This window comes from Tinamus guttatus, unplaced genomic scaffold, assembly GCF_059628265.1.
Source record: "Tinamus guttatus ecotype Peru unplaced genomic scaffold, ASM5962826v1 Tinamus_guttatus_pri_ptg000004l, whole genome shotgun sequence".
Classification (NCBI taxonomy): Eukaryota; Metazoa; Chordata; class Aves; order Tinamiformes; family Tinamidae; genus Tinamus; species Tinamus guttatus.
In genome coordinates, this window is record NW_028288538.1 from 17209709 (window position 1) to 17237547 (window position 27839).

General features: G+C 39.5%; 1 protein-coding gene and 1 long non-coding RNA gene across 2 annotated transcripts in view; both read left to right on the forward strand.

Annotated features, from left to right (window-relative positions):
* Positions 1-1650: 1650 nt before the first annotated feature.
* Positions 1651-13558, forward strand: LOC148596403 (uncharacterized). The gene is made up of 3 exons (XR_015913149.1): positions 1651-1715; positions 12271-12477; positions 13516-13558. It is a non-coding gene; the product is annotated as an uncharacterized LOC148596403 (long non-coding RNA).
* Positions 13559-13570: 12 nt separating this feature from the next.
* The window catches only part of TMEM266 (transmembrane protein 266), a 51062-nt gene continuing 36793 nt past the window's right edge, over positions 13571-27839 (forward strand). Inside the window, exons 1-4 of the mRNA XM_010211741.2 lie at positions 13571-13611; positions 14612-14717; positions 16640-16828; positions 26945-27099. Coding sequence (XP_010210043.2) covers positions 14704-14717; positions 16640-16828; positions 26945-27099 — 358 coding nt within the window. The 5' untranslated portion in view covers positions 13571-13611; positions 14612-14703. The remainder of the gene's footprint in view (positions 13612-14611; positions 14718-16639; positions 16829-26944; positions 27100-27839) is intronic.

A 27839-nucleotide genomic window follows, 5' to 3' on the forward strand; every position in this document is an offset into this window, starting at 1 on the left:
TCTCAAAATGCTTGAGGGCAAAAAGCGAGGAAAAAACTGCTTGTGAAGTGGAGCAGGTTTATGATTAAGGCACAAAAGTGAGAGTTAAAAGAGAATAGTATGTCATTCTCTGCCTTATGGTTTACTTTATTTTCCTTATTTGTAGAACAGAAAGCCTTTCTACCTTAGAGGTAATTACTTGCTGTCTTTTAAAAAGTACTCCAACAACTGGTGGAAAAATAGGCAGTTATTGACTGCAGTGCCAGTGACTGATAATTTTTCCAAGTACATCAGAGTATGGTAATTTTGAGGAGAGTTTACAAGTTCCTCTGGGCATGTGACCTCTTGCTTGGAAGTATCTATCAGCTTGGCAAGATTCCTGGTTGCTTCTGTTTTAGCAGGATGGGGAGTCAGGTAGTGATGGTCAGACCGTCTTCCTTGGACTTCATTTGCTTAAAGTCAACCATATTATTTTCTTTTTTTCGGGTGGTGTTCAAGGGAAAAGCAATAAGGTGATAAAATAATTGCCTTAAAGGACAGCAAAAAGATCAAACCTGCCTAAAATAGTGGTTCTACAGCAGTGAGTCAAGCAGATGCAGTTAGAGATGTGTGCTCTTCTTTGTCTGCGACTTCTCAGCCTGTGGAAGATCAAGAGTGCCTGGCAGCAGAGGAGTTACACTTTCAGTATGAGCTATACACCCGTTTGAGCTGGGATCAGCACTCTTCGCCTTCCCTAAGGAGATGGCAGTGATTGTAGCATTTATCATACATAAAGAAATCTGTCGTGCTGTATATAGCTGCCAAAAGACATTTGAAAAATGGGGACAAAAAGCAGTGTCCAGGATCTCAGAAATCCTTTAGCTGACAGAGCTGATAATGAAATAAGGGAATCACTTCTGCAGGGCTTACCCGAACCCTACTTTTAGTAACAGCAGTAGCTGTGAGCTGGGTACATTTGGTAGTGTGCCTGTGAAGGAATCGGGAGAATTGTATGAAATGCTGGTCTGGTGTGAAACCACTGACCCATGCTGCAGAGTAGCTCTCCTCTAGGCCAAAACCAATTTTTGTTCATGGATGAAATTCTGAGGCCAACAGTAAAAATTATTACTTGGAAATGGAGCAGAAATGATGGGAAAGGTTCTGAATTGTTGGGGCTCAAGGAAAAACCCCAATGTTTGCCTGTGTAGGGTTTTTTGGTTGTTCGTGGTTGTGTGTGGTGTGGTGGTGTGTGTGTGGTGTGGTGGCACCAGAGCAGTTTTCCAAGGGAAAACTTTGCAACTCTTGACTTGGCTTGAGTTTTCTATGCTTTAAAACAGTAAAAAAGACAGATCAGTGCTTCTGACTTGGCAAAATTAGACTACTTTCTGGGAGGCAGGGCAGAAAAAACACCTCTGAGACTGCTCTGGGAATGCATACAGCCTTGTTCTCCTGTGATAACAATGCCCCTTCACCAAGTGAGAGGAAAGGGCTTGATGGTGAAGATCCAAAACAAAAATGATATCTAAAGGTGCACTACAAAACCTGTTTTTTGCACTTCTCTGCTATGGATTATGAAGCTGCATGGTGCTTAATTTCTAATGACTTTTCTTTATTTGAACTTGATGTTCTCTCCTGTTCACCCCTGAAGGATCAGCCTATCTCTAATCACTCTTGTGATTTGGATGAGGAGAAATGTGTTTCATAACAGCCACTGAATATCCACTGTGGGCCCAGCTGCCTCCTTGCTCGCCTGCCAGGTCAGTGGGTGCCAGGGGATTTCAAGTTGCCTGTTACTGATTTTTAAATCCAAATTCAGAGAGGAATGAAGGTATAGATGTGTTTATAGCTACTTTATGTACAGCCTGTATAAGGGGGATGTTAGTGTTGTATCCAAGCTTCAGTTTTTATCAGTTAGTGTTTTTTGTTGATTTCAGTGCATGGATAAATGCATTTTTCAACTAGTTCTCAGGTCTTTCCTCAGGCTATTTTAATTGTAGCTGAAGCGTGGGAGGAAATATTTCTTGCTTGGGTTTTAACAAATTGAGATCTATCAAGTGTTATACCTTGCAATTCAGTTATTTAGAAAATCCTTCCACATGTTTTTCATAAATAAACAAGTAAGACCACCTGCTCTTCTGATTTTAAGCCAACTTCTATGCTGCATTTGCTGATTAAAAATGTGCAGTTCAGGTTAGAAAAACATGCTTGGGTGCAAATTTTTTAACTGCCATTATCTAGGGTATGTGCATATACACATGGATATCCTGTTTGTGTGCTTTAAGAGTTCTTGTCAAGGTCATCCTGCTGCAGGGCCGCAAGTTTGATTCATGTTTGAGAACTAATGTTTATTCTGTTGATTTATGGTGACTTTTTATGGTGACCTTTTTAGGCTACTGTGTAGCCAAAGTAGCATGTGGCTATTTAGGAGGTACTTGTAAGATGTACTGCTAAAAGTGGCTACAAACCAGTAGGGCAGAGGGGAGAAAAGCTGCATATTGTGACCAGTTAATTCTGTTTGCTGTCAATAGAGCAGAATTTCAGAACATCTGGACTGTAAATGCACCTCTTCAACTCTCATTCATCAGTTCCTTGGGCAGTCAGCCATGAAGCATATTTTTTGGATACTTGCAGCAAATCTTACTGCTTTGAGGGATGCAAAATCTATAGTTTTAATCTGCTGCTATTTATTTTTTTAGTAAGTAGGAAAAATGGTTTGAGTTAAATATTTAATTTGCTGGTGTGTTGCAGATCAGTTTCTGTGGTTATACCAGAGTGAACTTCAAACTAGCCAGCTTGGCAACTAGTATGAAAGTCCAGCAGCAGCAGTGCTCGCTCACTGTGAGCTGCTGTAATCCTTCTCTCTAATCCTAAGAGCAGCTGTTGGCCTGGACACAGTCAAACAATTTTTTTTATCCTCCATTCCCCCTTAAAGCAGGGATAAAAAAAAAAAAAGTTTGTGTTGTGTGTCTGTTAGAGCTCATCTTTACAAGAGCAGAGAGAGGTGTAGCAGTTTGGCATGAAGTGAATGGGTTGGTTCCTTACTGAGTGCAAGTTTGTATGCTATAATGATGTGTATTACAGGTATTTCTTAGGATTTTTGAGACGGGACATGCTGTGGCTGCAAGTAGGAAGAATTGGTTCTGCCTTGCACATTTGTGCTGTGCCTTCTCTCTGCAGCAGCCTGGGTTAGTGGTAAACTACTTTAATAGTGTACAGATGCCTGAATTAGTCTGCATTTGTTTGTGTTAGTACCATCAGAGCGGGAAGTGTTCCAGTGTTGGACAAGGGTGCTCTACGTTTGGACCTCCTTGTCCATGGCAGACTTTTTTCTGGTTTATTGGATATTGTCAGTTGCTTCTCATTGTGTATTCTCTGGAGCTGCTTGTGTTTGGTTTGTACAATTACCCTTTTGTGCTTAGTAGGGGAGGATGTTTGTGCTACCTGTATCTTAAGGAATGGTTGTGTGCTTTTAAGAAAAAAAAATCTGTAAGCAAAATTGTTTTTGCAAAAATTGTTCTGATTTGGGACAAAGTTTTCTTGTAACATTCCCTGTTTCTCATGCTACTTGTCCTAAAAGCTCATAGTTTCAATATCACAGAAGAATCACAGTTTTCAGCCCACTTGTACTTGAGGCATTTGACATACATTAGTTAAAAGATTGTGATCTTATTTCAGACAATGCTTGCAGTAATTAGATTAAGTACTTATGTCACTTTAGAAAACACCTTATAAAGCCCCTAATGTGTCTGAGTAGTATATAAGAAAATAAGAGCATGGGCCATTTTTTCTCGCCTTGGCGACATATTCCCTTCTAGGCTTTTGAGTCAAACATTTGTAACTATCATCTTGCTATTTTTCTTCTCCATCTCATATGAAGCTTGGAGTGGAGACTTTAGACAGTCCTTGCTGAGAACAGATGCTTGATACCATCTGCAAGCTTTCTATCCCGTGTGTTTTCAAATGTTGTAAGCCAGCATCAGTCAACATGTTTGAAATCAGTATCTTGCAAGTGGAAGGAGTAATAGAAGAGAGTAACGTAGTTTAAAGGAACCAGTGTTTTAAAGCTATATGAAATAGAAATGATTAATTACAAGATAACTTAGAAGGGATTTTAAGGTGCTGCTCTTGGCAAACAGTTTGTCTTGCCTGTACTACTTCAGGGTCAGGTAGAGCAAGCTTCTGACCTGAGGCCAGTATAATCTTACTTCCTTGCAGATATTTCTCTTTTATTGGAAAAGATGTATTGGTTTTTGTTTATTTTGTAATCTCTTATTACTTCTAATTCAAAAAATACTTTGAATCTTATTTTTGAAAGATCTTTATATGCATATAGAAAGGAGGAGAAAAAATGCACTTAGTATACTGGGGACTTAACTTTCTTCTGGGAAATACTATTTTTCATTGACTGAATACCAGATCAAAACAAAAAAACATGAGTTCCAGTTGGGACTCCAGTGCTGATGTCTTGTGTTGGCTTTGGATCTAGTTGGGGCTGTGTCCTCATTGTGGTTTACTTCAGTTTCCTCGAGAGTGGTAATGGGTCTTTGGCTTGAGATTGATAACTAATTTAGCAGATGATTGGTTTGGAGGGGTTAATCGACTGTTAGTGTTAACATCTCTCTGGTGGTTTGGCCCTTCATGTTTCAAATTCAGAAGATAATGTAGGTTAACTTCCTTGCTCTCCATTTGACTGTGTCTGGATGCCTTTTTTTTTTTTTTTTTTTTTTTTTTGCCTTTTTTCTGAATTTCCTGCCTCTTAATGGTTCAGTATTTTGGTAAAGTAGCTTTAACAAAGCTGCAGTAAAAAGTCTTAAGTCTGGATTTGCAGCTGTAATGCTGTTCAGTTTTGAACAAGACATTATTAAGTGCCTTAATCTTAAGATTTAAGAGGAAGGGTTTGTTTTATTTTAGCATAATATTTAATATTTTTGGACTTGCATTGCCATATGGATCCTTTGCATAACCATTGCTTGAAAACATCCTTCTCTCTGCTCAGTCTCTTGAATATGGCTCATGAGACTTGAGGCACTGAAGTACTGCTAAAGTAGAGCCGAGGAGGGGGGCAGCAGGACTGCTCCACGGGGTCACATGGTAGTGGCCTGAAGCTCTTCTGCCTGCACGGCTCTGATGGGAGGCAGTGTCCTGCTCTGCTCTGTGGGGTAGTTAGGAACAACATCTCAATCTTTTGAAGGATAAAGGCAACTGTCTGGTGGGCCAGTGTGCATCAGTCTTTCTAGTTTCTAGTTTCTTTCTGATTTTCTGTTGTAATATAAATAGTAAATGAAGCCTTCTCCAATACAGCTGCTTACATGTTCCCTGGACTGAGCTCTAGGGTAGCAGTGTCACATGTTCTTGCATTCTTCCAGCAGAGGCTAATGTGTGAGGTAAAGGTTCCTTCATGAAAGGAGAGAGAAAGTTGCAACTAGTTAACACACATGAGAAACCAGCCTCTTCTGATTCAGTTAGTGCCAGCTTTAAGTGAGAATAACTTTTTTCAACCAGTATAGCTCCCCAGCTGTAAGAGGCACACTGTGATCCTGTACACAGAGTGGCCTAGCAATTAGCATGTGCGACTTTTTGTTGAAAATGCCTGTGGGGTTTTTGTAACAGACTTGTTTCTTCCTATTTTTGATGTATTTCTGTTAAATGTTTGTATAGTGCCTTTTGGCACTATACTTTTGGAAATGCTCAAGAAGTTGAAGCCGAGTCTTGGTCTGTTAAAAGCTTTCCATGCTCTCAGTGCCTCTTCAGGTAGACCTGCTCTGAGGCTAGGATTTGCGTTTTCATGAGATGCATCATTTACTCTCCCTTATGCTTTCTATGCTGTCTCTAAACTTTTGTTCAAAACTTCTCTAAGGCAGGGAAGTACCCTTTCTTTCCTTAAACGGGGCAGAATTGTGGGCTCGGATATGGAGGTCTAATCTCCAAAGGCGCTTGTGTACATGCGGTAGCATGCAGGCTCTGAGTCCAGGCAACTGAAGCAGCATCACCTAACAAATGTTTCTGTACAGAGCATAACATGAAATTTATATCCCTCATGTATTTAAGTATTATTTTAATTTATTGCTCAGTGCTTCTGACTTTTGGGTATACTGGGGTGTTCATTAATGTGGTCATCTATAAGTTAGGAATGATGACACACAGTTTTACTGTGTGTCTTTAAAGCCCTTATTCAGAGCACGTCAAGAAGAATGAGGAAGTGCAGAAGTAAATTGTAGTCTTCTGAGTTCTGGGGTACCATCCTTGTGGCTTTACAGGATGCATTTCATGATATGTTAGCAGTAGTAGCAAATTTGTAGGTGCCGATTGTCTTTTCAGTCTTAAATTGTGGTAAGTTAGGTTCCTTGCTAGGAACAGATTTCATGAGTCCTTAACAATTTAGACTTTGATCGCAAGTTTCTTAATCACAGGTTTGTGATATTGACACTCATACTGGAAGAACGTGAGCTGATAGTTAGTGACTTAAAGGAAAAGGAATAATTTAGTGGATGTTTCGACACTTCTTTATTCAATAGCTTGTGGTACCTTCTGCTTACTGATCCACTAAGATGGTGCTGACCCTGTCTGCCCTTAAGGGACTTAAAGGATGTGTGAAGGTTGACAGAGGTGGTGGTGGTAAGTTTTTAAACTTAAGGTTGGGAGGAGAATTAAGCATCTAATGCACTGCTTTCAGGTAAATATGAGCAGTAACTGGAAGTATTTTGATAGGTACTTGTGTGAATAATCAGATGCCTTAACCCCGTAAAAGTCTGTACGTGTGCCCAGAGAAAATACTTTTCTATGTTTCCAGAAATAATTCCTGCTGTGCACTTTGTATTCCATACAAAATAACTAATCTGTTAACTCCAGTGGAAAAAAGCCATGAAAACCTGATTTTGTTCCAGTTAATGAAACCTAGTGCTTATGTTAAAATTCTGCAGAAAATCAATAAAATGGTTTTCACCTTTTTTCCTACATGGAAAGATTAAAGCTTCAAAGCTCTAAAAACAATTGGTTAGGTACAGGTAGTGACTGAAATTACTATTTAAGAGTGAGCTTGCTGTTTTTTAAGTTGCAAAGTATCTAATTTAAATGCATACTGCGAGGTGGAGGGAAAAGCTCTTTATTCATGAGGTAAATCACTTGTAGGAATATACTGAGGCAGACCTTGGAGTTAGCCCTTGGCTATAGGAGCTCCTTGCCAGATCAGTTCCTGGGATTTGGGTGCAGCAGGTGTCACACAGACCCTGTCCCTTCCCTGGCTGATTTGTTGTTATGCAGAACCCACCTGAATTTCTGTTGCTTTTCCTTTCCCCTTTTCATTTGGTAGAATTGAGGAAACCTGTGTTTGCCCTTGCACCACGAGGACACTTTGCAGGGCAAAGAGCAAACACCTTCCATTCTGTTTTCAGCCTGTGGGAAGAACTGTTCCCTTCCATGTGCTGTGTCTGCAAGCATTCCAGGTGTGTCCAGCTGAGTGTATCCTCTGGGATGTTGTCTTCCACGCTTCAGTTAGAAGTATGTGCAGGTTAGGTCTCTAAACCTGGAAGTTACTGAGATTACTGATGCATTTATACAGCTGCCCTGGGACAGCTGCTTTCTTCAAAGTATGTGGGAGTGTTGGGCTCAGCCTGCTTGCTCACAGCTTGGGCAGAGTGCCTCACCATCAGTATTCTGGGGCAGAAACCTGGCCTATAGCATGTAAATACTTTACACTTTATTACTGACTGAGGGAGCCAGAGTTATATAGCTAAATGCATTAGTTGCATATTAAAACAATAACTTTTGGTATCCTGCATACTGTGTTTTAGGCTCCAGGTGGTCAGCAAACAATTTTTCAGCTGTGAACAGTATAACAGTTGCATCTATAGGCACTGTGTGAAATCATTTCAGTTTTTCTGAAGAATCAGACAGGAGTTGAATTAAAGACTTTGATTAACTGTGTGGTTCAGCAGAGCGAAGTTTATCCTGTATGCATCACTGGGGTGAAATATTGCAGCTCTTTGGAAATTTGCAATCTCTACAGCTGGGCTACTTGTTACCAGAAGCTAATCTATAAGGAGTAGCTTTGATTATTATACACCTGCCTTTAAGATGCACAGTAAAGCCATAAAATCATGTGAATTAAATGTGTTTTATCTGGAAGGTTGCCCACAGCACTTATAAGGAATGACAGAACCTGGGTATTTCTCAAATGTATTTGTAGTATAGCAGGTTCTTACAGTGAAATCTTACTTCCAGATGAATTTGTTTTGTCTAGTAGCTTGAATGGATTTAGTACTACTCTGCTTGAGTTCTTTTTGCTTCTGCATTCCTGGTTGTGAGAGATGCTGAGTTGTTTTAAATAGCTTTCATCTTAGTCTCCTATCTGAGATAGGAATATATTATCCATAATTGGCAAGATGCATTCATTTCCTCAGCTCCAAGGAAATAAGCACTAAGTTTTTTATGTGTTCTGTCCTTTTTTTTTTTCTGCTCTAATTTTAGTGTACTTGAAGCTCTTGTATTTTGACTGACACTAATTCCTGTGCAAAATTAGAGAATGGCATTAAGAGTTTCTTTAAAAAAAAAAAATAAATAAATCCGGAGTCTTTTAGGTTTAGTATTGTAAGAACAGGTATTTGTAACTTGAGGCTTGAGGATTTATCTAAAAGCTGAAGGCTGGAAAGGGCTAGTGGGTAAGGGTACGTAGGATCCCATTACTCTGAGTATGAGCAGCCCAAGGTGCCCATAAACTCAAAGCTTGTGTTTGAGGTTAGTGTATGTGTCATTAACTCAAAGCTAATCAGGCGAGTGCCAGAACTTTGCACAGAACTAAAAACATTCCCTGTAGCATACTGAGAAATGTATGTATTTTCTTACACTGTTCTTCTAAAACCAAAAACAGAGCTTCAAGTCAATGGTTCGTGGCTCCTTAGTGCAGTTGCTGAAAGTAAGAAAAGGGGCTGGAAGCAAAAGCCAAGAGTGAATTTCTGACTGATCCAAGCAATTGAAACTTTTCTGAAAGTGGACTATTGCTCAGTGCGTGTTCAATAGCAATATGTTTGGCTTCATATGCCCCAGCTAAGTTGGTGTCATTCCCAAGTTATTTGAAGTCAGAAATTGCTATTTGCCAAACAGGCACAAACCAAACTATTTCCTGTTCTTAAAACTTGCAGAAGTCTGTTTATAGACCTGCAGTGTGGCCCCCTCCTAATCCCAATAACACTTGTTTTTCCTCAGTCCTGGGTGGGGAGAGGCCAAAGGGAAGGAACCTGGGTAGAGTTCATCCATAATATCCCAAACACCAGCTCCTCCCTTTTCTTTCTGCCTGGGGAAACTGAGCTGCACATCTGCAAGCCCTTTTGAAAGAGGTGCTGGATTGGGCTCTCCTGGGTGATTGCACTGGTCTAGTCTTCCTCTAGAAGGTGTTTAAGGTGTTTTTTCTTCTTCTAGATAGTATTTGTCTTGCAATCCAAATTTGCAGTGCTGAAAGGTCAGGATTCAAATTTTGAACAGAATGCATTGTGGAGAGATTATTATAATTGCATACAAGATTTTGTTTTTATTTTCTGCCCATCTAACTTCCTTTCAGGAAGTCTCAACTGACTTTATGAATTATGAGCCAATTTTTAATCGCGATTATACATTGCTCTTTCTTCCACAGCTTTCTGCTTAATTTCAGCATTCAGGATGATCCCACAAGAACGTAGAATTATGGCTGCATTAGCAAGTTCAAAGGTGGCATTTCTTAATTTCTGAATGTCTGTTCCCCCCACCCCGATCTAAATACCTTTACTGTGCTACAGGGCTTATGTGGTTCTTTCCCTTCTCTTTGATATGATGCATTTGAAAACTTCACAGACAAGAGGCAAAACTCGGGGTCCTTTTCTTCCTTGAAATAAAAGAAACTGATATCTTTATACCACTCTCCTCTGTAGAAATGCTGTGGAAATGTGTTGTTATAGCTATGAGTGCAATTGGGAGTCTGCAGTGTAAGAACAATAGTGTTTATTAGATGTACTTGATTTGACAAGGAAACTAATTCGTTGCTTATGTTTAATACATGGCATCTCAGTGTTCATAATCTCTTGTCAAATTGAATTCTGTTAGGGCTTTTGAAACTGAATATAGGAAAAATTCCTTATCTACCTATGCAGAGCTGAATAATCACATATTTTCTTAAATAGTTGGCCTGAATAACAACAGGATTGAAGAGGGTTGATTTAATCAAAAGAGCTTAATCGTTTTGTTACAGTTAACTTCCCCATTAAAAAAAATCAAATTGAAGAAATATTAAACTTGGAGCACATAGTTTCAGTGCCTCCCTGACAGAATTATTTGCAGACTTCAGTGCATGCAGACTAGCTCACTGAAAACCTGTGGTGCCCTTATCTGTTAACAGCATGCTAGGTGGTGTTGGTGCTCTTGGAGCTTCTCCGGGCTCACCTTAAGGTGTGCGGAGTTCTGGATTTCTGAAAACTGCTCTTCTAGCATATATGGCCATTCCAGCTTTCTAAATATGTATGGGTCTGGTTAAAATGGAGAGGTTGAAACGAGATCAGTCAAATCAGCCAGTTGTCTGGCTTGTGAGATTCAATCCTGGGGCACCTTGTTTGCGCTGGTGGAGATGAGTGATGGGTCCTGTTTGTGCTCCAGGGTGCCAGCAGATAATCTGTGGTTGCACAGGGGCGCAGTGCAGCTACCTCTGAATCACACTGCCCTTTTCTCTTTGAAAACCCAGGGAGAATCTTGTTGATTAGGTATTTTCCTTGCTCCTGTTTCAAATTTTTCCCCTCCTCTTAGGCTTACTGGACAACTTCAGGACTTCCTTAGCATTGCCCAGTAGAAGCCTTTCTACCTAGGGACCTTAATAACTACCATTTCCACTTGAGTTTTAGACTGTACAATAGTTTCCATTTATAGACAGAAGTAGCAGTATAACTTACTGTAGAAATAACAATTCCATTTCCTAGTGTCTGTGCAGTGTGATCTAAGGTCACAGACTGCAGTCTATGCACTACTTCCCCCCTCCCCCCCGCCCCGGTTGGACTTTTTCTCCTTCTAGTGAGCAATGGCTGACGTGTGGCTACTAACATTGAAAGGTTGATATAAACATTAACAAATTAACTCTGGCAAGAGATGCGCTAAGCGGGGGCAGTAGCGCGAACCTTTGCTCAAGCGCTGTGGCGTGTGACGCTGCTTCCCCAGTTGTGAGCATAACCAACGATGCGTGGAGCAACTGCCTGCCAGGGTCCCCACAGAGGGGGCAAAAGAAATTGTAATGCAAGATGCACTTAAAAAGTTGGGGAGCACCAGTCTGTATGAAATGTCTATGCCAAGAATGCGGGAGTCCAGAAGGGCTGGGAAAAGCATTTGTAGCTGTTTTAAGGTCTTTGCTGGGAGAGCGCAGTGAACTGGGTGCAACCTCCTTCGATGGCAGAAGGATGATAAGCTGAGTCAGCTCTTCTGAGCTCTAGACTGTGATCCCAGACATTTCAAGCTGGACAACAGCTCAAACAAATCTATAGAGAAGCTTGGATGCAGAGCTGTGCCTCACATCAGATTGCACTGGCCTTTCAGTATATACAAGGCAATATCCCAACCATTACACAAGAAAATTTGGGGTTAATTCTTTCTTCTTTTGTCATATCCTCTTTTAAAACTATTTCTGATTAACTTGGGAAACATTTCCCGCTATAGGAAGCCTGATGATTGGTACCACTAAGTAGCACTTGTGCAAAATGGGCATTGCTTGTACTTGGTAACATGCTGGGTACTTGGGCTGTCTGGTCCTAGTACTAAGAGAGTAGAGACAGCCTGAGCAAGTTGTTAAATAATTCCTGTGGGTGAGACCAAGGCATTTTTATCTACAGCAAGCAGGAAAGTTGTTGCTGTCAGGTGGTGGTGGAATAGCAAAGGGTTGTCCTTCATCTCCTGCCCCTCTGAGTTGCACTCAGTGATACAATCATATGCAAATTTTTTGGGGAACTTCAAAGTGGGTTATGCTGATGTAAAAGTTTTTCTTTAAGGCAGTTGTGTATGTGCATATAGATGGAATGCATGGAAAGAGTAAATTTCTTCAAGCTTCAGTATATACTGAGAGTATATATTTTTGTTATAGTGAGATTTCTGTAGCTTGCATAAAGCCTAGAAAAGAAACATGAATTACTGTAATCTGTTTGGGATGTATACATAGCCTATTAGATCCACTTTGAAGGTTTGGTTGTGCTGCCCTATTGTCATGTATGTTAAGTACTTGTTAGTTACATATATTTTAATTGATTAATTTAGCTAATATTAGTTAATTATTTGTGTGAAAAATTACTCACTTTTTGCCACTTTTTTCCTCAGGAAATCTTCACTGAATCCTCTGGAGGCTTGACTCCCTCTGTCTCCTTTCCTGTTGCTCTCCGTGTTACTCGTCTCGTCTTCATGAGCACCTTATGTCATGGTAACAGTCCCTGCAGGGAAGGCAAGTCGGACTCTGCTCCTTCTGGGGCCATCAGAGCTATCGGAAGGGCTTCCTGCCAGCTGCAAGTTGCTCCTTCGGCCCTAGAGGTGAGTAAATATTTCTTGTAGAGCTACTAGATCCAGTGAGAGGGAGGCTGGTTGGCCTCGGTGGTGGTCAGACCAGGTTGAGTTATGAAGCAAAATGCTTCATAATGGATATGAATGCTTCCAGTTTGAAGAGGAGGGAACTCCCGAGTAATCTGAAAATCAAAGTTTGAAAGAATCTGTGTGTATTTTGTTTCATTTTTTGTTTGTTTAAACTCCTTTTGGGAGGGAGGTCACAAGTGTTAGTGCTGTGCTAGCTCATAAATAAATGGTGAGTCTTACCTAAGCCAAGAAATTCCCATCTCTGTATGTTTGCTCCTCATATGAGGTCACTGCTATCAGTTTTATTCCCATTTCCTAAAGCTGTATCCCCATTTACCTTTGCTTCTCCAGGCCTACAAATGCATATTCTCCATGCCCCTTCAGTCTTGCAGGGCAGGTGTTGAGCACCTTATGTTTTTACTATTTTCTCAGGCTGAAGGCTTAGAAAAAGTCTTTTGGGTGAACCTTTTGTTTAAGTTTGTGAGAAGTGTTGCAAGCTTTCAACTGAAAAGGAAGCATTAGAAAAGGAACATCACAAAACAAGACTGATGGTGATATTTTGCTGTTATGTAGATATAATCATAAAACTGCCATATGCTCAAATTCACCAAATCCCTGTAGTGTGACTTACATGCTTAACTTTAAGTAAATGTTTAAGTATTTTGCTGCCCCAGGGATATAATAAATAACTCAAAGACTATGGAAGCTAGAGGAAAGACTCTTGTCAATATAAAATATCCAAGTCTCTGCTGTATCAGATAAGGTTTTCCTGAAGAAAAGTAGGTTTATTACTCTGATTTTAAAAGTGGTGTATGCTTATAGATAAGTGAAGGTCATGTTTTTTTGGGTTTCTTATTGTTTTTTTTCTAAAATAGATATTTATTGCTTTAAAGTCAGTCATGTTTCTTTTCTTCACACGAATATTTTGGTTGCCTTTGGCTCACTTACATGCCTGAAGAGGGTGATCACAATGTAAACCCTTTTCTTTTGCATATCCAGGTGTGTTGTCTAGAAAGTTGGAGAATGGATTGACTACACTTTATTAAAAGCTCACAGGACGTGAAGTAGAGCTTTGGAAATGGCTCTACAAATTATGTAAGTTCAGTTTCGTTATCTGGTGCAAAGTGATTGCTAAACGTCATACTGTTGTTATATTTAGATGCTTCCATTGTAAATACTTTGCTAATTCTAACAATTTGGCTTACAAGTGACTACAGGAAAGTTCAAGAAGTGCTTTTATCGTGAACGTTTGTCAGCGTCATCGACAGTAGTATCTTAATCTCATGACATTGTATTTTATTTATTTACCAGTTGTTATTTCTGTTTAATCAAAGTAAGAGTGTGCTTCTGTATATTGGTTGCTGTTTTAAATTGTATTTAGCATATAATCCAGACAATAGGTTTATAAACTCTCCATCTTTTTTCTAAGAATATTTTTTTTAATCCTCATCTGTTGTTCTGTGGGGTGTGTGTGTGTGTGTGTGTATGTGTTTTTCCTACCCAACTTTTCCATTAGTAGCTTTTATTCTTGCAAGCCTTCATTCTGTTTGCTGTGTGCTGGGCCAGGGCAGAACATAAAAGGACTTCTGCTCCAAGTCAAGGATGTGCCTCTTCAAGTGTAGTAGTGGGTTTTGTAGATGAAAATATTATCTTCAGAGGCTTATATACAATTTATGTCAACATTAACTTATAAATAGCAAAGAAATTCAGGCATACATTTTCAAATGGAAAAATCTGGAAGCTAACATTCTTATCTCTATAGTGTCTTATCTTAAATTGGTATACTATGTTAAACTATATAGAAAAGAATTGGTTGGCTCCAGTAGTATTTGTGCACTTCAAACACTTAGCTTTCTTTGTTGTTAAGGACGTGTGTGTGTATAAATATACACACACACAAGTAAGTGTCCATGTGTGTCAATAAATACACTGTAGCTTTATACATTCCATGATACTGAAGAATTAACTTGGAATAAAAACACTTAATCATAAGGAAATAAAATTATTACACAAACCCTATAAAATGACAAAGAATGTCAGTTTTTTCAAATAACCTGCAGTTGAATTTTAGATAACCTTGCTTTGCCTCTTGCAGAAACCTGATCTTAGAAGGCTAAAAGTTCTGTGCAGGACAGCTGGAATTAGTTAAGTACTGGGACCACTGCTGATTTGGCTGCATCCTCCAACATGACCAATCCTCAGTAAGTACTGTATGAGAAAAGTTGTAACTTAGTTAAAATAGAAGGGAACAATTCCTACTTAGAGATGTAAGTTTTTGTGCCGCTAAGAGGTTCCATCAGTGTTACTGGAAGGAAACTTGGTGTTTTGAGAGTGAGAGCAATAGGATTTGTTAAGTTGTCTAAAGCTTGAATTAGCACGAATCAACTCGCCTTGGACTTGCAAAGGGTAAGTTCCACAGGGTGGCAGGTACTGCTGCACTAAAATTGAAAATCAAGGAACAGCAATTCCAGCTAAAATTCTCTCTCCCTTATGGCCTCTGATTTCCCATTGTTTGCAGACCAATATATTTGTGGGAAATGATGAGAATCTCAATACTTGTTTGTTGCTAATTAGACAAAGAATGAAATAAAATAAGGCATTAGATCATTCGAATAGAAGCACTTACCTCTACTTTCTGCCATCGTATGATACAGTCACAACATTTCCCTGCCAGATAATTGAGTTATAATGGCATTTTCAGATTTTTCAAGTTACTTGTGTTACTGGCAGCTGTTAGTGGTTTTTAATTTAGGAGTAATGTTTTCAATCCCTAAGAGTTAATCTAATCGTTAGACTCTGAGCAGTGGTCCTTCTCTGCTGCTTTTGCATAGAAATTTATCTCCTTCACCCAAATCCTTAGACTTACAAGATAGATGAGTTAGTCAAGAACTGTTCTAAATTCTTCTTTTTTTTTTCTCTCTTTTTTTCTTTTTTTTTCTGGGAGGGATGGGGAGAGGGTTGAATGGAGAGGGAGACCAGTTATTCAGATTGCTTGAATAGCTGAAAGATTTTAATAAGCTGCTTTAAAACAAAATCACCCATGAAATTTTTGCAGTCAAACAAGAAAGGGAAGTTGGATGCTAAGCACTTTTTAACTATATCCCTAAGGAAAAAGAATATATTCACATCTACTCTTGAAAACCTCTGAAAATAAGCCTCGGATTTCTTCAGAAGCTAACAAGCCTCCCTGGTTGAAAACTAGAGAAATTTATTCTTGCATCCTATCCTGAACCAAATGCAGCAAGCGGTATTCCCTGGGGATTGCAAAGGATCAGTCCCAGCTGGGACTTGCTGAACAAGCTCTGGCATGTGATAAAATTATCCTTGGCATCCACTATATAATATGTTACCTGACAGTACTTTCAGTTTTATCTTATTATGAATGAGAGATGCATGCATAGTCAGGCTCTGTTTTTTCCATGCATGGCTTCCTGTTTTTTAGTGTGCCTTTCCAGACTTAGAAGTAATCTGTATGTTTGTGTGTATGGATAGTTAAGATCATCTTCCCAGATGAGTCTGTAATTCTTTTGAACCCTTGTTCTTTTGGAATTGCTTTGAAATAACTTGGTACAGAATGGTCCTTTCTGGTCAAATAAAGTCAGCGTCCATCAAAACTGTTTGAATGTTAACCCACAGTAGAAGAGGGATCCCTCCATTAATTAACAATTGAATTGTATGTGAAGAATAAGAAGCTTAACTGCTCATTGCTCGGTGATCTAAGCTACAAAGCAGTGAGGTTTTTTTTAGGTGGAATATTCATGTGCCTTTTTTCATGTGTGTATTTTGCATAAATATTTTGCTGCTGGATTTCTAATTTGTTTCCGTGTTTTTGTAATACAGCCATTTATATTTAGCGCTTTTGAAGCGGCTTGTACAGTCAAATGCTGTTCTCCCTTGCAAGTTATCTTTTGACTTCAGTGGGATCTACTAAATACAAGTTTGGATGGATTTGGGCTAGACATCACCTCCCTCAATGACCTTGCAACAGTCTTTTAAGTCTTCTTTTTAGGATTCTGTGAAGTTCTTGTCTCTATTTTTACTGAATTGTTTATTTTTGTTTAAATAATATGTGTGTGTATGGGGAGAAATGAAAGAAGTTTATTTTTATTTATTTTATTTTCAGGCCTACAATAGAAGGTGGTGTTTCAGAAGTTGAGATAATTTCACAACAAGTTGAAGAAGAGACCAAAAGCATTGCTCCTGTACAGCTTGTTAATTTTGCTTATCGAGATCTACCCTTAGCTGCACTTGATCTGTCTGTGGCAGGGTCCCAGCTTTTGTCAAATTTGGATGAGGAGTACCAAAGAGAAGGGTAAGTACAAAGGACTTTTGTTTTATAGATTTATCTTAAATAAATGTCATAGGCTGTTTAAAAAAAAAAAAAAAAAAAAAAAAAAACACCTTGAGATGAAGTACATCCACTTGTCCTCAAGCTCATGTTAAAACCACTATCTCAGAATGGAAATGATTTTTCTAAACTATCTAACTTTTCAAGCTGGTGTTGTGCTCTTTGTAATTAAGTAATTTTTGAGTGCTGTTTGACACAGTCTGGAAGTCTCCTGTCAGACAGGGAAACCTAGACTGAAACCCTAGCCCGTAAGATAAACAGAATAGGCAGGTGAAGACTCTATAAAAGGTGCTTCAGGAGGGCTTCAGGTGGTCAGTTCCTGTGATTCTTTAGATACGTGTGCATCCCTTAATCAAGGGGTTAATGACGTAGTACTGTAGCCTCCTGCTTCCTAGACAGGGCATGTGCTTTTCACAGAATAATTTGTACTGTGTAATTTGCTTCTATGAGACTGTTGTCTTTGAGAATGCATATGCACATTATTCCTGTTTGTGAAAAGCATCTGTGTCAGGTTTATTGGAATAGAAGTTACTGATCGGATTCATAATATCTGCTCAAACATAGCCTGATGTCAGATTATGTACCATTGTAGTTCTACCAGGTAGAAGAAGTCATCCTGCCCTGTTCAGTCTTGATGTGGCTGTAGGTAGGTCTCAGTGCCTAGTTTTTAAGGAAAGTTTTGGGCCACCTGGTGAGAATCCAGTGAAATGAGAAAGAAAACCTTCCTTGGAGTGATTGAAATAACTGTCTGTATTTCCCACTCCCACAAAGAGTACTTTGAAAGCAACATAGCATAAGAGACATTTTAGTGAATGAACTATTCTATTCCTCATTACCTTCATGGTGTTCAGGATGAGAAATAAAGAACCTGAATTTCAGCACAGAAGAGAACAGTTGGTAGCAGAGTGTTAGGATAGACTCTGTACTGGCAGGGACTGGGATAGCAATCACTAAATACTTTCCAGAAGACACGTTTGTCAAAGGAAGTGTAGTTTAACATCTCTTGGGACAAGGGAGTAGGTGACTCCTTGTGCTTAACCCCTCTGATTCTATGGTTCTTGTTCAACGTTGTATTGCCTTGAATTTATATATACTCTACTCTTAGTAAGATCCCTCTAAAAGCACTTCACAGTAAATCATATAGAGCTCTCATGATGAAGACATTAAAAGGCTTTATGTAAACCTCCAATTATTAATAGTTGAATATATTTTAACCTCAGCTGAGAAATCAGTGCGGAGACCTACTTGATCTCTGCTCAGCAGGTGTTCTGTGTGGTAGTCAGGAAGTACTGTGTGGGGAAAGCTCTTGCCTCCTTTAATTTCATTCCAAATTGGACTTTGTGAGACATCCCCAGAAAGCTGTTACCCTAAACGAAGGGAAGGAAATACGTTTCAATTAGGTTATATAAGTATGGTACAACTGTAACATAAAATAACCTGCATAGCAAAAGAGGCACTTCAGAATTAATTTGAGTATGCAGGTGTAACCCTCAGGCTATTTTGGTGCTGGATGAATACCAATTTAGTTCAAATGTGCATTTTCATAGTTTTTTATGATCTGAAATTCCATTATTCACAATGCCTAAGTCTACAGATCTCCCATTATGACCATTTGGGCAGCTTTGCAGTCTAAGCATGGAAGCAGAATTGTGACTTGTTTGTTAGCAGAGTTCTCTTCCCTTCGTCCAGTCTTCTCATCTGGCTTTATCTGTCTAACAGAAATAGCAGATTCTTGTCCAGACCACCCAGCAGCAAAGGAGGATTCCCTTAAGAAAATTTGGTGCTTTAGTTTGTCTCAGTGCATGTTGGCTGAGTATTTTCAGCTGAGTCCCAGGGTTGTACCTGCAACTGATGTCTTGAGAAATTCAGGTGAAGAGCTGAGCTCAAGAAACCCACCAGGAAAAGAAATATTCTGCCTCTGTTGCACCTTGTGGTTTGTTCGGGAAGATGGGTGGATGGTGTTAGAAAAGGGTGTGATTTCCACCCCCCACCCCCCGCCGTTTATGGCCTTGTTCAGATGTGACTGACTCGGTCTCCTGCTTATCAGTAAGGAGGATATAGGGTGATTGGGATCAGTTTGGTACAGGAACAGCTAGCTACATCTCTCCTGTGTGCAGAGACTGGTATGGGAAAGGTGGGGGCAGAAAGAGTGCAAGTCCCTGTAGCTTCTGCCAGCATCCATGTTCATAACTTTGAAGCTCTCTTTTCCCAGTGCCTCCCTTCAGGCTGCGGATGTGGAAATGTGCAGATACCAGAAGATACTAGTAATGCCAGTGAGTGCTGAAAGGTGACTTAATACTCATCTTCCCCTCCTTGTCAGCCTGCCTTTTGCTGCAGACTTTCAAGGGTTGTCTGCTATATGCTTTTGTCTGAGAAATTTAGGAAAGGTGCCAGCCTGTATGAGCTGTGTATATTTGATACAGCTGTGATGGTCTAGATATCTAGTTGATCTAGACAAGCTGTAGCTTTTATGATTCTGGGGCTGTGCAGCAGGAAGGTCTAGCAGATCCTTGCTTCCCTGGGAAGAAGTGACAGTAGAACAGCAGGGTCTTCAAAGTCCTGAATTTGTTGTCACAAGCTATCCATGACCCTGCTTGGTTAGATTACTGTGACTTATTATTATTATTTTTTTATTATTATTATTATTTTCAGTCCCTAGTGTCCAGGATATTGTTCCCAGCTCCTCATGTGAGTTGCCAAGCTTGGTCTTTAGTAAGTCTCTATCTGTCTGTAGAGCATCAAGAGGGACATCAGACACAAGAGAACAGTAGGGAGAAGGAGCCTCTGATTTAGTGGTTTGACTGTGTGCCCCAGCCCTTTTCCTCTTTGACTTCTCTTTATGCCAGAATGTGCACAGTGAACCTAACCCAAGTGCAAACTTCATCTCATTTGGTGAAGGGCACCAGGGGAGTTTTTGTTTAATCTGAGAGAATTTCTGTCAGGAAACAAGCTATTAATAAGCAACCAAGCACAGGTGGGTGGTAGCTCATTCCTGGTTTTGCGCCTGTAAAATCTCAGATGGCACCAGAATAGCTACCCCTCTCACTAAGGGAAGATGGGAAATTGGTCTGTTATTTGTTAATCTGACATTCCTGTGGCTTTAAAGATACAGGAATAAAAATCTTATTTTGTTCCATTTGATAGAGCTTTGCTTATATTATCAAATGCCCAGGGCAGTCTCTTGATATTATTAAAGGAATTTTGTGGTAAGTCTAAGCTATTTTTGTCAGAATTCAGTTTATAATGCTGATCCCTGTGCTAAGCAACAGAAGACTGCAGATTAGATGGCACATAAAACCAGTGCCTGAAGTACATCTGCAAGATTGGCAGTAGCAAAAGGGTAAGAAGGCAAAAAATAAAGCCCTTTTCCTCCTCTTCCAGCAATCCTCATATAACCCCCAAATCCTGGCTCCTCCTAGGAGGAGAGAATCCTTCTAAACAAGGATTTTCTTCTTTATATAACTTCTCAGCCAGGGAAAGTATTGATGTTGATATGGTGGAAATTGGTTAGTTTGGATGGAATCTGCAATGAGAAATGTTGTTTATTGTAAGTCATGTAAGTGGGCTGGCATTACCACCTTTTCACTGGAAAGGAGTGAGGTACGCTTGATCTCTGCAAATTACAGTGGGTGAAATGAGAGGTTGCTGTACCTGATGTCTTTAGAAGCAATTGGGTAGATATGCTGGTTGTAATGGAGCAGGGGCTCTTACCATTCAGAAAAAGGATGTTTTCTAATAAATGCAAACAACATACAATTCATCTTTTGAGCTTTATGTGATTATAGCAATCTATATATGTGAAGGCCTGTGTCTTCCCCACAGAGGATCACTGTGGAGCAATAGTAGAATTGTTCTCAGAACCAGTATGAGTGGGATGTTAATTAGTTCTGTTGATCTGCCCTGCGGTAAACTTGTTGAAGTCCCCTTAGATATTCCTGTACAGTGCAGTGCCCTGTGCTTAGGCATTGCAGAAGTGATCAAGGCCAGAGGAATGTGGATGAAAACAAAGCTCATTCAAAAAATGTGCCCTTGTATTTAGAACATGCAATGCACCTCTCTAACATATCTGAACTAAGTTACGTGGTACTCTTGTACGTAAAGCAGCAGCAAAGCAGATGATTTTCTTTGGATTTATTGGGGGAGTCTGTTTGCATTAAACTCAGCTTTTATGAAAAGAATATATAAACAGTTCGTTAAGGAGGCTAATCTCTCAGAAAGGTAAGGAGCTTTTTAAATGTTAAAGCTAGCTTCGAGTGTCAGGTTTTTTTTCCAGTTAAGTTTTCTGTTTTACAAAAATACTTCTACCAACAATGACCAATAAAAGTGACGGAGAGTTGCTTGGAAATTGGCCTCATTGAGAAAGTTTTAATTGTGTAAGCCATAAACAAACGAGGAGAGGAAAAAGCTTTCCTCTATTTTCTTTAGCTTCTGATTCAGAAGTATCTTTCACAGTTATAAGGTACACCTGATAGACTGCATGTTTTTTTGAAGTAGTATGCAGTTAGTGGTGAGCTTCTGGCTTGATAAAACATCTGATAGAGGTAGGAAGCAAGGGGAGATAGATACTGTAGCTCTTTATTTCTTGTGTTTTATATAGCTGCTCTTGAATTTTTCCTCTGGTAAACATAAATTTGAAGCATGAAGATGCTCAAAACTACTGTCAACAGCTATAAAGACTGAGTTCCACATGGTTAATGTGACTCAGTTGACGTTAGCTGTAAATAGTTGCACTATTGTGCCTTAATTTGCTTGGTTCCAGGCTATTTAGAAAGTGAATTAAACTGTTGGAATAAATGGAGAGAGCTGCAAGGAGGGATATAGAGATATAAAGAAGGAAAACCAAAACTAGACAGATGTGTAGAGATTCAGAAGTTAATGCGCAAAAGAATCCTTAGAACTTTTTGCTAAATTGGTTGCAGGCCTTCACTGATGAAAAGTATTCATCTATCCTGGGGAAGAAAAGGATTTCTGTTTCTTCAGTTTGTCTCCTGTAATTGTCAGATACCGTATTTCTGGCTTTCATATTCATCTTTCAGTTTTTTATTTTCATCCTTGAGGCATTTTACTTGTCTTATTGGTAAGATTTAAAGGTGACTTAACCAAATAGACTAGAACAGACTGTTTCTGTTTTTTCTGCTCTTTTTCAATCTCTGTCTGGCAGGATATTTTTGAATAAAGTCCCTTTTCAGAAAAGTTTGATTCAGCTCGTGCAGATCCTTGAACATATGAGATTGACATATGGTGAATAATCAAGTCCAAGCTACAGATACTGTGCAAAGATTTTGGGTGGGTGATAGAACTATGCCTTATAGTGAGCAAGTTCCTTGTGTAAAGTCGCGTGTGTGACTTTTAAGCTGGCAGCCACAGTCTGAATCCAGAAGGATGATGCAAAATCTTAACAACAAAATACAGCGAATGAGCCTGTAGTGCTGATTTGTTCTTGTGCAGTACTATATCACTGCTGCTGTCAGTGCTCTGGTCCAAAACGAAGACCTGCAGTGCAGCAGAAAAGAAACATTCAGCACTACTGAATCTGGGAGGTGATCAGCTCTCAACTAGAGAGCACATGGGCTGTAGTAGTACAAGGATGTTCCATGATTTTAGAGACTTCTTTTTCTAGCAGAGACCCTTTATAAAAACATTTATCCTTATGAAGTACTATTTTCCAGGATAGCTCATTATTTTATGTAGCCTACTGTTTAAACCTTTAGTCTTCTCTACCTCAGAATATCCATCTAGTATGTTTTATGAGTAGCACCAATGGTTGGAGGGAATGCTACTACAAGCAAAAAAAGAAACAAATTTTTTTTAGGTCGGTGAGAAGGAAGCTAAATACTAGGTAGCAGTCTGAAAGCAAATCAAACATTAGGGTTCATTAGGAAAAAAGCAGAGGGTAAAACAGAGGCCATTGTTGTGCCTCTAAATGCAGACTTTGCCACATCCAGAACACAAGTGTAGTTCTGGTCTCTGTCAAAGAGGATATTGAAGATAACTAAAGAACTGGAGAAGACTCAAAGCAATTTTAGTTTGAGAAATGACCTTGTAAGGAGGGACTTTCATGTCTGGTAAGGAGATGGTTCCTGGGAGATTGGAGATTATAAAGCCTATGACAGATTAATATAATGTCCAGTTTCTTCTGTGACCCAGTGTAAGTACTGGGGACATGAAAAGATTAGAGACAGGTTCAAAACAAACAAAAAAAAGGTGGTTCTTGAGGAAGTTGGTAGTAGATGTATGAAGCTACTTCATAAAGGGTGTGTGACTGCTAATAGTTTATCTGGCCTTAGGGGAAGACTGGGCAAGTTTGTGGAAGACAAGTTCACTGAAGGTTACTGAACAGAGTCCTCAACCCCATCTGATTCCGGAAGTCCTGAGCTGACATTAGATAAGATGCTGACAGAGGTATTTAGGGGAAATTGATATTTGTTTGCCTTGCACTTGAGTTTCTGGGCTAGAAACTGTAAAGGTTGGGGGGTGCAAATGCTCAAAGTGCTGTGAATAGTTAACTTCTGTCATTAGCATCACTGTAACTGAGTCTCTAGAAGCCCAGGAAAGGGGTGCAAAGCTGTACCGTTTCCTCCAGGCTTCTTCAAGCCTCCTCCTGCTGCTGCTTGTGGCCTTCTGTGAGACTCTCCTTGTAGTTTTGCTGCAGCCAGATTCTGTATGTTGTTTAGCCTTTCTGTATTTCAGTTGCTTCCTGGCCATGGCCTTTCTGCTCCTTCACAGAGTGATTTGGATCTCATCCATCCTTCTGTTTTCTAATTGTAGTCATCTTGTGAGATGCAAACACTTGTTGTTTAGCCAAAATAAATAAAACAGAGGCAGGGTGAAATATAGCACAGATTTGAGGATATTTGTTTGCAAGACCAGAAAATAGAAATAGTGACAGCTGTTAACAGCATGAACAAAATGTTTGTAGTGGTTCCTTACCAAAGAAATATGTTAAACCTTTCCCAGTTTTGCCTTATGTTCTTTTCCAAGCTGTTTATTAATAAAACTAGCAGTCATGATGACAGATTGGCTTTCAGAAAGCTGTGTGTGAAAGTATCTTTAAAAAGGATTCTTCCTGGTAAAATTCCATCATCAAACAAAATTCCAGTTTCTGTGCATTTACCTCACCCAGGCATTGTAAGGAAGATATTTTAGAGTAGGGAAAGGTGTCTTATACTTGTGTAGGGTTAGTATGTAGTATTTGGATAAATTTGAGCTGTAAAGGTCAACTCTTTCTAAAAGATTTGTATGGCTGAGTTCCTAGTCTAACTTTGTGTAGTTTTGCAGCATTGCACAGGAAGTGGCTAGAACTTAGAAAAGTAAATTTAAGCCTACCCTAGTTCCAGTAAGGATTTTTTTTTTTTCCAAATGCTGGATTTCTCACCTGTTAAATGGATGAAGCCACATGCATCAGGAAAAGGAGATATTCTACTACAGGTTATAGGCTTAAAGGAGATGAGCAGATTTCTATTTCAACTGAAGTCAAATTACAATCTCTTTTATTATTTAAGTCCACACTCGCAAGAAGTAATAAGCGGGGGAGGGAGGGCAAGGCAAGAACAAGACTCAGCTCTGTGTACTGCTCCTAATGCTGTCAAAGTAGCAGGGGATAAAACAACCAAAGAGCACCCAGGAAGGCAATCATCCAGTGCCACATTTTTTTAGGACACAATGTGCTGATCCCTAGTGTCAGTGGAGGGGAGGCCCTATACGATGTGTGTGGAGGGATTTGCCAGACAGTGATGTGAAGATGCCCCTTAACTGCTCCTTAACAAGGCAGATGGTAAATGCACCCCTATGTAATGAATTGAGATACAAAACCGGAGGTTCTTTTCTGGTGCTTTATTTTCTTTACAGTTTGGGAGTCAATCTGTATATTTCATTGGTACTATATAAGTGTAAGCATGCAGATGCTCTGCGAGTCACCTCTTCAGAACATTGCTTTTCCAATTATAAGCTGAAGCTTTAGTTCAGAAGCTTTTTGGAATCGGTGAAATCTCTCTACTGCAGAGAAGCACAACTCTGTATTCCTTAGCAGTTTGAGAGGTAATGACTAGATTGAATAAAGATTACCTTGCCTGTATGCAATGTCTACTGAATATCACAGTTGATTTTATTCTTACTGGTGCATATTTGGTATATTTTAAAAACTCTCCTATATAGAGCTTGTAAAGGAATGTATGTAGGCCCTCTACTGATCGTCTTGAGAACAGGAAAGAGGAGAAGCTGCCCTGCAATGCTTAAAATCCTGGCAAAACAGGCTTTTGGGGAAAGGGGAGATAAATGCAAGAGAGAGTAGGATCAGAAACTAAATTAAATAGGGCCATTCTGTAGTGTCGCTAGAAAGATCTGCCTCCCTATCCCCTCCTGCCTGCAGCTGTAGTGAAAACAGGTTATCCTGCTCTAAGTAGAGTAAAATAAAATCCACTAAAAGATAAAGCTTTCAAAAAGGCCTATTCCAATGCCCTTTTTTGCTAATGTTTTAAAAATAGCTTTTTAAAATCCATCAAATCTTGTGTTTTTGAGTTCATTCGAGTTGTTTTCTCTTGTAATTTTTTTTCAGGCAGCATCTGAGGGGGCGGAAAAACAACCTTGAGTGCTTTTGTATTTTAGGTTAGAACCTTAATCCTGTTGAGCTAAGGACAAATCCAGTAACAATTGCCAAATCTTCTTAAGTTTAAAGTGTCAATAGAGAAGGTCTTTCAGGGTCAGGTAATCGGGCAGTGCTCAGTATAAGCGTTTAACAGATACTCTTAGTCTGAGAAGCTGCTTGCCTCTACCAAGTCCCCCTTCATTTTTGAGTGTGGCTATTTCGGGGAATGTTTTGTGTTGTGTTTTTTTTGTTTGTTTTAATGTTTGGTTAGAACATGAGTTCAGTTTAAAGACTTGGAACTGATTGGTATCATGTCATCTTGTATACCATTGATTTTTGTGTATTGATATGTTATAGTTCATCAGTGTTTTCAGAGATGGGCTAATACAGGAACATTACAAAACAAGATGGGACATGATATTTCCTATATATCAGCATGGGCTTTATGCATCTCAGCTCCATTCTGTTATTACTGCTACTACAAATATTTTTCAAAAGACAAATTTGAGGTGGGGTGTGTGTGGTTTGTTTGTTTGTTTTTGTTTGGTTGGTTAGGGGGGTGTGTGTGGTTTTTTTTTTTTTTTTTTTTTTTTTTTTTTTTTTTGGCAAAGCCATTTGAAAAGCTGCATCTGCAGCAGCATAGCACTTCCTGATTCACCACCTGTGTTCTGGTCCTGGTAGCTGTACTTTGTGGGACTTCTTGCAGCTGATGTCCCTAGAACATGCAGGTTTTCTTTGAAACCCAAGTACATGTTTTCCTTGAAGCTGCTGATTCCTTAAGTCTGGCAGCCTACATGGTGGTACATTACCAGCCTGCCAAGGAGGGATACGAACCAAGGGTGAGACAAATTTCTGCAGAAGTTCAAGGGTGTTGGTAACAAGTTGAGAGTTGATTAAAAGCTGCTGACAGAATTTGGCTGCTCTTGCCAGATCTGTGCTGTCCTAGAACAAGGATAATGCATAAAACCATACTGGACAAATTCTTCAAAATCATTACTTTCTAACCTAAGGCACAGAGGAACTCTGCTATTGGTATCCATGGATAAATGGTTGCAGCATGTTTGTCTAAATACATGTGAAAGGTTGTGAGGCAAGAAGAAAGCAGCAAAGGAAGCATTCATGAGAGCCCAGGGCTGTGTTACTCTGCTTTGGAAGGCACTTGGGCGCTGGTAACCTCTGGAGGGTTGAGAACCTCATTAGAGGAGAGCAACTTGAGCAAGATCCCCAGGGTGGAATCTTACCCCTGCTCCAGCAGGAGTTGAGCATGCTTATGATATCAGTCGGCACAGCTGACACATAACTAGGTGTTAACACTGTACTAATTTGGAGCCTTGTCCAACCTTAATAAATAAGTCAGTAAAAGTGGGTTTGCAAAGCCTTTGTACATTATGATAATTGTGTTCATAACGGCAGAGCTTGTCATTTCAAGTCCACTGCTTTTTAGCACTTTTCCTTTTTCACTACTACTACTTTCCCTCTTAATTTTATTTCCTTAGATCTAACTGGCTAAAACCGTGCTGTGGGAGACGAGCAGCTGTGTGGCAGGTATTTTTGCTCAGTGCAAGTCTCAACAGTTTCCTGGTAGCCTGTGTAGTATTGGTGGTGATTCTTCTGACTCTGGAACTCCTAATAGATATAAAGCTTCTCCAGTGTGAGTAGGAGGACTTTTTTTTTTTTTTTTTTTTTTTTTAATTTTGATGAAATACAGGTTTAACTTGCTGGGTGGTTTTTGAAGAGGGGAGGTTTTGGGGATTTTATTTATTTATTTTTTCCTTCTATTGTGTAAATGATTGCTAGGCCAGGAAAGAATTGTGGTTTTGTGGAACCCTGATATAGTGAAGTCAGTCCCTGTCCTCTTGCTGGGCACGTTCAGTGTAGGACACTTTCAGAGACAGCAAGCAGAGTGTGTATGTAGGCTTCTGCACATATGTCATTAGTCCCTGAAAAGGTCTGTCCTTCAGGACAGCTACTTTCTGTATACACAGAAGAAAAAGATGCTTTGTGCATGGTTAATTTCCCTGACGCTTGTCACATGCATGTGGATAGCTGCAAATGAAGAACTTGCTAGCTTGGTACTATCTCTATTGTTAATTTATTTTGACTGAGATTGGTAGGAGTTGAATATTTTTCTATCTTGTAATGCTCTAAAACAGTACAGACTTTCATTCTACTTTGCAAAAGTATTGTGAGCTGCTGAGTCTGAATTCACTCTACACAGGTTCCACAATGCAAATTTGAATGCTGTCTTGCTTCTTAATGCATCTTTTCTACTGCTTTTTTTCCTCCATTCCCTTTTCTGCTTTATGTGACACAAATCTTACATGAACAGAAAAACCAGTTGCATTCTTTCTGCTGATAAATGTTGAAGAGCAGCATGTAGCACCTCCCTAC